At 44.1% G+C, this 13,994-nt stretch overlaps 2 protein-coding genes across 2 annotated transcripts in view; both read left to right on the plus strand.

Moving 5' to 3' along the window:
* TMEM181 (transmembrane protein 181) overlaps window positions 1–13,994 on the plus strand; it is a 282,632-nt gene that overhangs the window by 197,634 nt on the left and 71,004 nt on the right. The window lies entirely within an intron of this gene.
* RSPH3 (radial spoke head 3) lies at window positions 4,902–12,506 on the plus strand. The gene is made up of 8 exons (XM_066314346.1): window positions 4,902–5,113; window positions 5,230–5,320; window positions 6,598–6,733; window positions 7,261–7,406; window positions 7,965–8,168; window positions 9,195–9,357; window positions 10,399–10,485; window positions 11,898–12,506. Exons 1-8 carry the CDS (start codon window positions 4,902–4,904, stop codon window positions 12,158–12,160), a joined length of 1,302 nt encoding a protein of 433 aa, XP_066170443.1. The 3' UTR covers window positions 12,161–12,506.

A 13,994-nucleotide genomic window follows, 5' to 3' on the forward strand; every position in this document is an offset into this window, starting at 1 on the left:
CAACTTTGCAGAGCTGTACACAATACAATACAGAGATACACACCCATCTTGTGAACAACAGAAACCAGAAGACATGGCATTTGAGAAGCCCTTTGGTGTCAGAAAGAGCAGAGCAACCACTACTTCTTCACAGGTCATCAGAGATGATGATCTTGAGATAAAGAGATTTGAAGTCAAGGTGTTCAACATTGGGTCTGCTTTTTCCAAAGGGCTCTACCCAGAGCAGTTTTTGGGCTGTGCAGTTTATCTCAAATTAAGCACGAGTGATACTGATCTGCCTCCCAGAGATGTGATAAAGGGCAATTTATTTCAAGATGGACAAACACTAAGACTAGAGTGAAGGAGCAACAGAAGCAGATTATCTTGTTTCTTACTCTGCAAGTTCAGTGCAGTTGAACAACTGCCCTCAATACAGGGAGATGCAAAATAAGGCAGAGCTTCCTGGGGCAAAAAGATGGAGTGGGAGAGCCCTGTACAAGGCAGGGATAGGTAAGAAGGGGCAGGAGCATGATAGCAGCATGGCCTCTTTGAGCTTAAATAGGAAGGTCACCAACAACTGATTTTCCATTTGGCAGTGTAATGAATGATAGCTTAAAATTCAGTGTGCTCCACTCTCTAAGGTGTTTTATCACCCCTTCATAACTCTTTCTAGTCACTCCATCTGAAAGCACATGGTGGCAAAACGCAAACATGCGGCCCCAGGAGCAGGCTTGTATCACTGAAAAAACAAGCTTGTGGAGAATACGGAGGGAAGGCACCCTAGAGAAAATGTTGCTGAGAGTCAGAGGTGAAGTGATAGGGGGAAACAGCATTGTAAATTTTGCTGGAAACCATGATTAATAAATTCTATTTTTTCACTACTGTTGGAGAAATTAAGGTCTTGAGAACTGAAAGTTTCTAGTCGTGCCCGAACCCACAAACTCAGAACAGGAGTCAAGAGGAAGCTGTGCTGCTACACAGAAAAGGAAGTTTAATAATTTGGGTTGAAGATATGAGTGATAGGATCTCCATTTTTTCTGTTAATATTTATATACAAATATTATCAACCCTTATTAAAAAATATTGATGTCATCAGTGGAACTCAAGTTTAGGTCTGATATTTATTTTTTCTTCTATGACTCTCATTTGTCAAAACTCCTAGGTTGGGACATTATATTTTTTAAAGCTGTGTATCTCCATGTCAAGCCTGTTTATCTCTGATACACTGAGCCCAGCACCCATGAACAGCAGCAAATACACCAGCTGTGGGCTGGCAGTGATACAATACTGACACAGTATTTGTTAATTCCCTCTGATCACATCACTGCAGCAAGTCGAAAAATGTTTCAGGGCACTTCTATTAATTGTTCTCTTACAGCATCAGGACAAATAGTATATCTGCACCTCATCTGGGCTCTGTGATTTTTTAATCTTTGCAGTCACACTGATGGCTCTCCATGTCTATGCTTTTTGTATTTCCATCGGACATCTCAGGGCATTGATTAGCAGTGGCATGATGATTTTTGAGATTTTCAAGGCTATTTCAAGCATTTCCATCCCTGGAGATTTTCAAAAGCTGGCAGGAGAAGGCCATGATCAATCTGATCTATCTTTGAATTTGTCCTGGCTTAGGCAAGAAGGTCAGACTAGAGACCCCCAGAGTAATTTTCAGTCTAGATTGCTCTGTGATTCTTTGATGTCTACTTGAGGCATTTTGGCCTTAAATGGAGTTACTTTCAAGACTGGGAAATCCACATCTTTAACTACAGGCTCAAGGGGTTAAGAATCACAGATTACAATTCCATCTCAGGACCATGGAGAACCAAATGTAACCCAAATTTCATATAATTATGCAGTTTTACACCAGGGAAGCATTCCTGTGATTTTATAAGCTACCATGGTCCTCCTCCAGACAGAAGACAGTGCTCTAGCAATGCATTACGCCCCTCCCTGTCCTTTTTGACAATTAAGCATTGCCCAGATCCATGAACCTTCTTCCTTTCTTAATTATGAAAGGCTGCAGAAAGTTAAGATGATAGAAACTGGGCTCAGCTAGTCTGCTCAACATTGTATTGTGTAATGCCCTGTGGCACAAGGTCTCCCAATCTTGCAACATCCAAGCTAGGGCCCCAGGAAGACCCAGGCTCAGCACTGTAGATCCCTTATATTGTATTTCAAGGTGTCATTCACTGGTTACAGAAGCATCCCAAGTGCTGCAGGAAATAGTGGGTGTACATCTTCTGTTACTACACACTGATACCTTCACATTTGTTTTGCTGTGGATAAACTTGTTTCACATCCAAGAAAAGAAAGCCAATTGCAAGCCATAAGGCATGGTACAATGCCAGGAAATTCTCATGAAAACAAACAAAAAACCAAGTATGTTCAAGGCCTTTTAACAGACCCACAGCAAACCTGGAAGGAGATAAAGCCCTCATTCTGCAGCTTTCAAATCAGCCGAAGGCACTTCAAAAGACCTTTCTTAGCTGCCATAAGGCAGATGGGCTGATTTATTCCTTATTAATTACAGGCAGCACCTCTGGAACTGTGATTGTGTAGGTCCAAGAAAATCCTCCGAAAAAAAGCCATTGCTACTGTAAGATCTAGAAAGCAACTAATGGCAGGAATCTGATTACAATCAATGTGGTTTTGGATCCTGCTCCACTCAGTCTTGTGATAACACAAAGTGTTCTAGAACTCACTAGGGTTTTTTTAAACAAAAAACCCAACAAACAAACACACAAAAAAAACCCCCCAAAACAACCCCCTAAACCCCAAAAACAAACAACCAACCCCCTCCACAAAGCCCAACAAAACAAACAAACAAACAAAAACCCGACAAAAACCCAGCATAAAAGTGGGCAAGGAAGAAAAGCTGCCTTTTTTCTGGGCATGGCTTTGTCACTTATAAACTTTCAGAGACCTTTGCATTGAACTAGTAACTCAGGAGGCAGCAGTGTTTCACAGAGATAGAGAGTTGCTGCCATTCAACCGGTGAACATATCAGGTGAACGAGAAATTCTCCCAAAAAGTGAGACACCTGCTAGAGCCAGCTTAACAAAGTGAACTTGTGATGCAACACCTTCTTCTTCACGAGATTTGTGGTAAATAGGGAACAGCCAGCTCCTCAGGAATCCTGGTTCCAGTGGTTACAGGCTGTATTCTTGTTGTGTTCCTATCCAGTCCATTCCAGCCCAATTTCTAGCACGCCCTGGACAGCTTTAGACTGACATTTTAAAGGCTATACTGCAGCTGTTTTTCACATGAAGAGAAACACCAGATCCATAACAATCCTGGAAAAGTCTACCCAGATTTCAAGTCCCCTGTCTAAAAGCAGCATAGCTAACTATATGGCCAAACTTAAATTTTCAGCAGATATGAGTCAGATCTCCAAAATCAAAGGATTGTATTGGTTCTGATCAAATTTAAGGACCATAGTGCTCTGGCTTGGCTGGACTGAGAACCCGTTCATTAACTTTGCTTGCCCAGACCAAAGTAAATATCGAAGGACTGCTCTCCCCTCCTACCCCAGTGACACTTGCACCGTACTTCTGCAAGCCCATGCCCACCTGTCCCACCACCCAGCTACCAACAGCGTAGCCAACACTATTCCCATTCCTCTATTGACTCTGCAAGCTGCACAATAACGAGTTACAAAAATATTCTTTTTCCTCTCTTGCCTCCCACACTTGGATTTTTGGTAGTGTTTGTTTGTTTGTGGTGTTTTTGTTTGTTTGTTTGTTGGGGTGCGGTTTTTAAACTTTTTTTTCAAATAGTTTCTCCTGCTCCACATCTTCTCCCATGCCTTTGAGCCTTCCTGTGAAGTACTTGGGGCTGCAGTGGAGCACAGACGCCTGCAGCAGTAACATAACTGAGCTGCAATAAATAGAATTTAACACAAGAATTACATTTAAACCAAAGGTTTTAAAAACATAGGGCATGGGCTATTTTATATGCTAATTCTTGCTAAAAGAATCAAGGCATATCCCTACTCGCATAGGTGAAAAAAAAAAAAAAAAAAAAAAAAAAAAAAAAAAAAAAAAAAAAAAAAAAAAGCTATCACTGTATCAGTAACCCCTCAATGTTTTTGTGTTCCTCTTAACGGAAATTTTTCACAGAAGCTGAAAGCACGTGCTCACGATTTTCCCTGGCAGGGAGTGCAGCTCACCACGGGTGGGACAGCGTACTGAGGACTTGCCTCATCTTCTCTCTGTCATCATAGGTCGCCTTTACAGTAGCTAAATCTCCAGCTTGTGTGGAAAACACAAATTTGGGGTGCAGCTGTTCGAGCCGGTACTTCCAGGACGCCGGTACTGAAGCCACCAGCACGCCATCCATCAGGGTTTTGGCGACTCCCGGACGCCGGTGCCGGAGCAGATGGAGTTACGCCACCTCGCGTTTCCCTGGCAAGCCCCAGTCCCTGGGCAGAGATTCCGGAGCGGCGGGAGGACGGTGACCCCTGGCGGTCGGGCGCCCTCATTGCCGCTGCGGGGCGGGCCGCGCTGCGCTGCCGGGAGCGGCCCCGCCCTGGGACGCGGGAAGGCCGCGCGCAGCAAAGGGAAGGCTCCGGGGGGACCTGGCAGCGGCATTCCTGCACCGGAGAGCCGACAAGAGAGCTGGAGAGGGGCTTATTACAAGGGCATGTGGTGACAGGACAAGGGGAACGCATTCAGACTGGAAGAGCGTGGATTTAGATTAGATATCAGGAAGACACAGTTTGCTGCGAGGGTGGTGAGGCGCTGTAGCAGGTTGCCCAGAGAGGCTGTGAATTCCCACCCTGAAAGTTGTTCGAGGTCGGGCTGGATGGGGCGTTGAGCACCCTGGTCTAGTTGGAGGTGTCCCTCCCCATGGATGATCCCTAAGGAGCCTCCCAGCGCGAGCCTTTCCGTGACCGCGCACCGCCCGCGGCCGCCGGCCCGCGCATGCGCCGCGCGTTGCCGGGGAGACGGACGCCGTTAGCGCTCCTGAGGCGCGCCCCCCCCCCGAGCCGGCGCACGGAGCCTACCATGGTGCCCGTCCGGGCGCCCGAGCTGGCCGTGCCCGCCACCGTGCCCTACAGCTTCTGCAGCCAGCCCCGCCTCCTGCCCCACCGCCCCAAGTACAGGCCAAGGCAGCAGGCCAATGCCGCCCCGAGGTGAGTGCCGGTGTGCGGCGGGCCTCCGCCCCGCTGCCCCCCGCGCCTTTCCCCTGGGCCCGGCTCCCTTCCCGGGCCAGGAAGCCGCAATGGGCGCTGTGTGTGCTGTGCCGCAGGGAGAAGAGCCCGGTGCACCACTGCAACATCATGATCGACCCGAGAGTGGTGCGCGGAAACGTTCTGTCCGTGCCCCCGCCACCACCGCAGGTATGAGGGCTCTCTAAAGTGCATCAGGCTACAGCTTTGTTGGAAAGTCATAGGTAGCGCAGCAAAGCTGTTCGTCATCTATAATTTTAACTAGCGAAGCTGTAGTTTTACTTTCAATGTTTCACGTAGTCACCGGCTCTCCAGTTAAACCAGCCTGTGACTGTTTCCAGCTCTTCTTTAAAGCACTTGGTTTCATATGAGCTTCTGCAGTTCTGATTTTTTACCCCCCGTTAAGTACTCGATGCCTTAATTTTCCTTCTCCGTTCTTTTAGTGTAATGGTCCTGAGCAGAAGTCATTACTCGATAACCTGTTAGCATATGCAAGGTGTCATCGGAGAGAATTGCAGCTCTTGGGAAATTGAGTCATGGGGTAGACTTTGGTTTATCCTACCGCAGAAGCAGAGCTAAATGGTCCAGCTGTATGCAAAAGCTGCTTGTGAGGATGCTAAATTTTGTTTGTATTGCTGCTATATCCTGATATAATAGTAAATCTTTAGAATAGTTTGGATTGCAAGGGGCCCTAAATATAATCTAATTCCAACCCTCTGCCTTGGACAGGGACATCTTCCACTGGTCCAAGTTGCTCGGAGTCCCACACAGAAGTGATACTTTATTTTCAGGGAATATATCTACGTAGGGAATTTGATCATATACAAATTTAAAGCAGTCTGTGTTTTTAAAAGGTACTGTTTGAAAATAGCTTTGTGTGGTTCAGTAGCCATTTCTTAGAGTGAATTTTATGTAAGTTTTGTTTAAGAAATTCAAAGCTGATGTTTATTTCAATCCGTAATTGAAATTAATAATAATAAAAATAATAATAAACGTTGTTATGAGTTTCTTTTGTTTCATCAGCAATAATTGATCCTAAAATTTTTATCTAGCAAACAATTCTGTTCATGATACGATAACTAGACTGAATCAGAAGTCCGTTTGACCTCTCAAAATTTGAAAACATACCATTTTAATATACTTTATCTAACCAAGTTCTGTATACGATATTCACTTTTAATTAATTAATTAATTAATACTCTTAGTATGAGATGTCATTATTATGTGCCCGTAGGCAACTAGCATAACTTATTCATTTCATGCCATACAGTCTTTAAGTCAAACGAAAGTTTAGGGCCACGACCCAGGAAAGTACATCCAAAATACTAGATAGCTAGCATTAAAAATGAAGAGCAACCTTCATTCTTCTGTAGAGGCAATTGAGTATCATTTTCAAGTACAAAGAGTATTCTGTTTTGTGGGGTTTTTTCTTCTTCACCCCTGCTCAGATTATCCAGCCCAGTACCCTTGGGGTTAAAAGGCACAGGAGAGCACAGAAACTGGCCAAAAGGCTTACAGAAGAGCAAATTCGACCAGGAACGCCAGAGCCTGTGAAGGGCAGAGAACATGTTTATGTACAGACAGGTAAAAGGCTGCATTTTTTTAATATATGTCTGAAAACAAAAGCTTGCTGATCTACATTCACTTGCTGAATTGGTGATGAAGTTGGTAGAATCACACCATTTAAGAGTATAGTATTCTGGAATCAGAGGTTCTAAATTTATCTAACTAGTGACATTTTCCCAGAAGGTCTATTTTTCAGTGTGCGTTCTTGAATACTAGTCAAGACTGCTTTATTATTCTTTCCATTTTATGTATAATTAGAGAAATTTCATATATGCTTAAAACTGGAGGTTTTAAAACTTTTGCTTAAAGTGAACTATCATTTTGTAATTACTTCCATGAAGTGCATCTGACAATACAGAGAACACAGCATCAAATGGCCTTTGCAGCAAACTGACCTATGCTGTGAGAGGCTTTTTTTCTAACTTTATAGATAGCATTTTATTGCACTCTTTGGATGTAATTCAGAATCTAGAGCCATCAAAAACAGTGGAAAGCTAAAATAAAAGGAATCCCACTTTGAGTATTCATTGTGCTTTTGTTTCTAGAGCTATATTTGGAAGAGATTAGTGATCGGATAATAGAGATTGATGGAGAGTGTCAAACAGATGAATTTTTGGACAGACCACCCACTCCACTCTTCATACCAGCCAAAACAGGAAAAGATGTAGCCACACAAATAGAAGAAGGAGAGGTACGAAGTCGGGTTCACAAGTGCTCTCAAAATATGTCTCCCATACAAAACACATTTCTGATACAAAATTGAAGTAGAAACAGAAAGGAACTAATCCTCACATGAGCATGCAAAAAACCTCCGAACCCAACTCACCAATGGCTGCTTTGAAGTTAAGTGCAAAATTAGGGAAAATGTGTCTCCATGTGCACTGGTTCTGCTGCTTTCAGCTAAGTGATACATCATTGAGAAATTCTCTCTTCTGTAAAGTATGTTCAGCCCAAGAAGGGGCTGGGAACAGAGAAACAGGGTCCAGGCAAGTGCTCTGCCTCTCTCTGTCAGTCCTCACAGGGGCTGTGGGGAGGGTGTGTGGTGTCTCAGTCCAGCCCACTCACCACTTAGCCCCCAGCAGCACTCATGATTCTCTGCCTTAGCTGACACTGGTGCCCCACCTGCACTTCTCCAGCCTGACTTTGGTACAAGGGCTTTGTTCATCCTCCTTTTCTCCTTGCCAATCCTTGTTAAGAGTAATTGTGATCAAGGGACATTTGTCTGTGTTTCTCTGACTCCCATCCTCAGTTGTTTGACTTTGACATTGAAGTTAAGCCAATCCTGGAAGTGCTGGTTGGGAAAACAGTGGAGCAGGCTTTGCTGGAAGTCATGGAGGAAGAAGAGCTGGCCCAGCTGTTGTCACATCAGCGAGCCTTCGCAGAGCTGCGTAATGCAGAGTTTGCTGAATTGCAGCGCTTGGAAGAGCAGGACAGGCGAATCAGGGAGGAGAAGGTAGGACTTCCTAAGGGCAAAGCCTGTCTGAATGCTGTCAGAGAGGAGAAAAGCATTTCCAGTACTGAATGACAGGCTGTGATATAAGCTGGGTATGCCCAAAAGGGTACTGTCAGCTTTCATATACCTTAAAGCATTTTGATTACATACAGCTGCACTCTGCCACACTTGTTCTCATACAACAGTACCACACTGTTGTGTTTATTTGGAGCAGTCATGCTCGAGTGACTTGGTGGTGTTGGACACCTGGTCAAAAAGCCAAAACCAACAGCATTTTCTTCTGTACCTGGTGCAGCTGTTTCTTAAACCTTTTTGTTACTGTAATTGCTAAACAAATAGTCAAAGTGCTTGGAAGCAAGAGAGACATCTCTAGTTCCCTTCCTCTATCTGTGTGCACACCTACATCTCAAGATTGCAAAATATTATGCTATATTAATTACATTAAGTAAATAGGAATAAACAGAAAAGGCAAGTCTTAATCACTTACTATTCATCAGCCTTGTGTAATTGTGTTTTCTAATGTTTTTCTGAACCAATTTGACTTTTATTCTTTTTGTACATGTAGTAGGATATAATATTGGAAGATAAAAATTTGGGAAATACTTATCCAACTTCATCGCATTCCAAGGCAAATAACCAGCTTGGTCTGCAATAATAAAGCAAACCCCAATGAGATTAATATATACTGAGGCATCAGAGAAGGGTTTCATTTTGCCAGCTGTGATGCCTTTATTTTACAGACTTGCCAAAATCAGAAAAGGAATACTACAGAACTGTGCTTCCCTGTAATTTGGGGTGTTTTAATCCTCCATAGATTAAGTACACACTTGCTTTCAAGCACTCTTTCATGTGAGGAATTTCAGTGGAAGTTAGAGGCTGCAAATAACAGGTAGAGATCATAATTATCTATACTTTTTATTATCCTTGCTATTTATGGGACACACACTGTAGTAATTCTTCAAAGTCTAGATCAAAGGAGTTGTAGCTAAAGGCTTCTAAATTTTACATGCAAAATTGCCTTGACAGGAACGTCGCAGACTGGAGCACCTGGAAAAGCTGCGGAAACAGAAAGAGACTGCTGAGAAAATCGCAGCTCGGGCATTTGCTCAGCGTTACCTGGCTGATCTCATCCCCTCAGTCTTCAACAATCTTCATGACAGTGGATTTTTTTATGACCCTGTAGAAAGAGGTTTGGTTCGTTTTTTTTATTTTTGAATTTGTGAGTAAAGTAATGTAAACAAGCATGAAACCTAATATATTATCCTATTATTTAGAACAATGTCATAAGACTTCATTAATTTACATTTGTGGCTGAATGCAAAAAACATTATTGGTCATCCGTACAAATAGTGAAGAATAAGCAAGAGCTGACAGTATGACAATGAGAAGAGCTACTTTGGAACTGAGGAGAAATAAATGGGTGGTTAAGATTGGGAGAGAGAGATCCAAATTGAAGTACATGTATTTTTATACAACAGACAAAGAAATCAGTATGTCATTCTGAAAATTTTTTAATGATTACCAGAGCAAGGGAAAAATTAGTCAATTAGAATTAGGCCCTAAAAATAACTTTGGAATTGTGTATCAGTGTCTTCCACACTCTTAGAATCAGCAGCATTTCTTATGAGCCACCTTGCTGCACCCCACTTCAACAGTCTGCACACGGGCACAGACCACAGCTTGGGAATGGTTACACTCTCTCCAGGGTAAAATCATGGGGTCAGTGCAAAAACTGAGTGTGTTTTGCAACCAGGGCAGGCTTTGGGATCACAGTGTACAAAAAGTATCATTTGAGAAATACAGAGGTAAGCAAGAGCTCCTTAGTCAGACAAAACAAATGCTTTCAGCAGACCAGAAGCCAAATGCCTTTGGAAAGCAAGGCAGGAAATGTTATTCTCCTGACTTGTTCAGGATAGTTAATTGGATCTCGCTAGAACATGACTGGGTATCTCATCTGTGCTAAGCCCTTCAAGGGTGACAGACCTCTTTGAAAACTGTAGTTGAGAGGACTCTGCTCTGAATCTATGATCATGAACCTCAGTAAGAGAGGTTGGAGATAAGAAGCCAAACAACCTCTGAGAGATTTAATCTGACTCTTACAGAGCAAGTGCCTTTTGGCTGGGGAGGGGTTCATCCCTTTATTGTTGTAGCAAAGAAAACCAGCCCCTAAGTTTGTCGTCCTTTATAAAGTAACATTTTCCCTTTGCTGCTTCTTGCTAAATTTTTACAGATATTGAGACAGTATTCCTTCCATGGCTGATGTCAGAAGTGGAAGAAACACTACAGAAGAAGATTCTGGGAAGGACAATGCTTGACTGTAAGTTACCAAATGCTGGAATGTAATCTGGGCTGCCTGATGTTCTTGATTGTTTTTTTGCTGGTCAGAAAAAATGTCACCTTTATGTGGTCACTGTGGGTTAGGGTAGGATGTGTCATTTTAGGAAAAACTCCAAGTGCCCATGTTTTTTGTGTTGGGGGTTTTGTTTGTTTGTGTTTGTTCGTTGGTTTTGTTTGGTTTTTAAAATATATTAACATGTTTTAATGTTGGAAAACTACAACTACAAACAACTTGGTTACTGATTTTCAGCTGAAACAATGGAAGTATCAGTCGTGCTGCACTGTCTACTCTCTTCTGACTTAATATTGTTTGAGGTTTGTTAATGCTGGGAGATACAACATATGTCAGGAACAGAATGGTTAAAGAACACGATTTTTTCTGCTGTAAAGCTTCCACTTTCTTTGTATTACACAGCCACTACTCCTGTAGTGTTCTCTGTAGTGCACTTGATTGTACCAGTGGGAACGGAAAAGCCCATCTTGTGGCCTGCCACATGTATACCATGAAAGTGTCTTAATTTGCTTGTGTAAGCTCTCAGAGCTATGGATTTTTCTGCTGCATGAAAGGAGGATGATGGCAGGCCATGGTTGACTGAGAAGTGAGGTAACCAGTATTTTTCATCAAAAACAGGGCTTGCCTCCATATCAGTCAATAATCATGTCCTTACTTTTGAAATAGATTGAAATATCAGTCTTCTTTGGGCTAGTTCAAGCTAAATATTTGGGCTCTTTTATTAGTTCAGAGGCTGTAGTTGAAACACCTGAAAAACCTGGATTCTGTCTTGTGTAGAAACAGAAAAGTATGGTGTATATATGCCCAGCAGTGTGCTCCTAGATCAAACCACTTTTTATACTTGCATTACATCTTCATTCCTATAGCTTTCCTCTTGCTGGGATTTTGGGTTTGCATTACAATTGTGTTTGTGTCCTTTGGTTTATTTTTAGTTTAATTGGGATCCTGAATTTTATTTGTTAAGGGATAATATGATTTGGACAACTAAAGCTGGTGTGTTAGGTATTTTATGCTGATACATGTTACCAGTATGTACACTTAAGGATCACTTCTTCATGTAGCTCTTCAGAAGGAAGGGAAATTTCTCTTGAGAAAAAAATGCTGTATGTGACTACTGAATAAACATCCTAGGGAGAACGATGCTGCAGGATACAATATTGATGAGAACATTAATCATATTCTTGTTAAATCTGTTTCAGCTGTCTATTCTACTAGATACTGTTGTCTTGCTCCAGTCCTTAGGTATATCTTAATTTTTAGAGTTATTTCAGGATTCTTTCTCTATTTAAGGATTTATAGGTCAGTAATATATACAAAAAATATCTCAAATTATAGGGGTTTTCCTCCATGGTTGTAAATGGTGGCTATCTCTGTTTCAGCTTTGATTCGTGTGGTGGTTGAAAAACGCTTAGATGAATTTAGGCATTCACCTCCATCTGATCAGAAAGAGGCACCTGCTGAAGAGCCCGGGGCAACAGATGCAGCTCCTGAGGTGTCTGGTGAGGCAGATGCTGCTGATGAACCAGTTGCAGAGGAAGAAGAGACTGACCAACCTGCTGCTGAGGAACAGCCTACAGATTTCACCTCTTCTCAGTTAGAAGAACAAGGTCAAGAAGCAACAGCGGATTTGGAAACTGAGTAACAAACAGGCAAGTCATCAAGTAACTGTAGAGCACTGGCTTAGAAATAAGGAATTAATTCCTATCTATTTACAGGTATTGTGCCCTAGCCATGCTGAAGGATGAACCTAAGCAACAGTAGAGCATTAAAACATGTTTCCTGTATGCTGGAATTGCTGATTTCAGGCTGTACAATCAAGAGAGAAGTTACTAGTACAATGAATGGCATGGAAATTCTGTCCTGTTTTACACAATCCAATCCATCAAAACCTGGGAGGTTTATTGTTGAAAAGTAATGCTGTCCTACACCCTGCGATGGAAGGTCATGAGAAGAATGTTGAGAGCATCATAATAACCTTTAAATGTGCTTCAATAATGTTCTTGGAACAATATTTCCTCACTTTCCTTATTTTGAAAGGTAGTTACTACAGCAATTAAATAAATTGCTTTTGACTCATGTTATTCTTTCCTCACAAGCTTGAATGGACATCTCAGCAGGTAGTAGAACCAAAGTAGGTGCTCCTCAGGCTTGTCAGGTTCAAAGTTACCCGCCCTGAGAATTTCTACCTGTGCAAAATCCTGGAAATGAGGGGCTTGAGCTACATGCCAAGTCCAGCCTCGATTTTCTTTGTAATCATCCTTTCCTGGAAACAGTATCAGATATGACTGATGTTTTCACTGCCATGTGTAATTAATTGTTCATGGGCCAGTTCCTCAGGTGGGGCTGTCCTCCTCACAGAAGTACATCTGTGCTACATGGCAGCAACACCGAGTCGTTGCTGGTCAGTCGTTGCTGTGCTCCCAGCAGCAGCTGGTCCCGACAGGCAGGTAGGGCAGGGTGGACAGCTCTGCAGCCACAGGGGCACGGGAGGGCACGGGGCTCTGCAGCTGCTGGCTGTGTGCGTGCAGGGAGGAGCGGAGAGAGGCCGGAGGGAGCTGCGGGCACTAGAGGGCAGGACAGCCCACGGCAATCCGGCTGGAGAAACGCGGGGAAGGACACTGCTGGTGTCGCCTATTGCACATCGCACACCCTGCACTAGGACGCCCGTCTGAACTTCCCTCCTCTGCTGAGCCCAAATGGTGTCGAACTTTGGAAAATTTACTCATTTATAGCATGAGGAGCCAACACTTGAATCACCCAGTGCAGTCCACACTGGCTCATAGAATGAGAGTGTAGTTTGAGTTGAAAGGGGCCTTATAGATCATGTAGTCGAATCCCATGCCTGTCATGAGCAGGGACATCTTTCATTAGATCAGGTTGCTCCAAGTCCCATCCAGCTTGGTGGTAACGGAGAGGGTGGAATCATCTCTTCAGGGTTGACCCGTGACAGTACAAGAAACAGCCACTGGTCGCTTCAGGGGATGTGCACACACTGCCTTCCCCTTCGGCCCGCTGGGGTGCGAATCTGCAACTGAACCTCAAGTAAAGAAAGCAAAACCGGATCGTGTGTGCAGGACATTCTAAATGGTGTGAGGTGTCTTCCTGCGAATTTGTTAGCCACCAGCAGTGCAGGTCAGGACGTTCAGTGGATCGTCACAAGCACTGACAACTCCGCGGCCACGGCAGAGGCAGTATCGGCGGCCGGACAGCCGCGAAATCCGGACTCCTCCGAGAACGAGCTTCCCAGTAGCGCCGCCGCAGAGCGAGCGCTCGGGCACCGGCGGAGCTGCACCCCCGGGCGCCCCCGCGCTCCGCCCGGGGCTCACCCCCGCCCCGCTCCGTCCCGGCGCTCCGCAGGGGCGGAGTGGACGCGGCGCGGCCGCCCCTCGTCCCGGCCCTCCCCCGGCCCGCCCGCCGCCGCCCCGCCGCCAGGCGTCTCCCGGGGCCGGGCACCGCCGCGGGGACGGGAGGAGCCG

This window comes from Sylvia atricapilla, chromosome 3, assembly GCF_009819655.1.
Source record: "Sylvia atricapilla isolate bSylAtr1 chromosome 3, bSylAtr1.pri, whole genome shotgun sequence".
Classification (NCBI taxonomy): Eukaryota; Metazoa; Chordata; class Aves; order Passeriformes; family Sylviidae; genus Sylvia; species Sylvia atricapilla.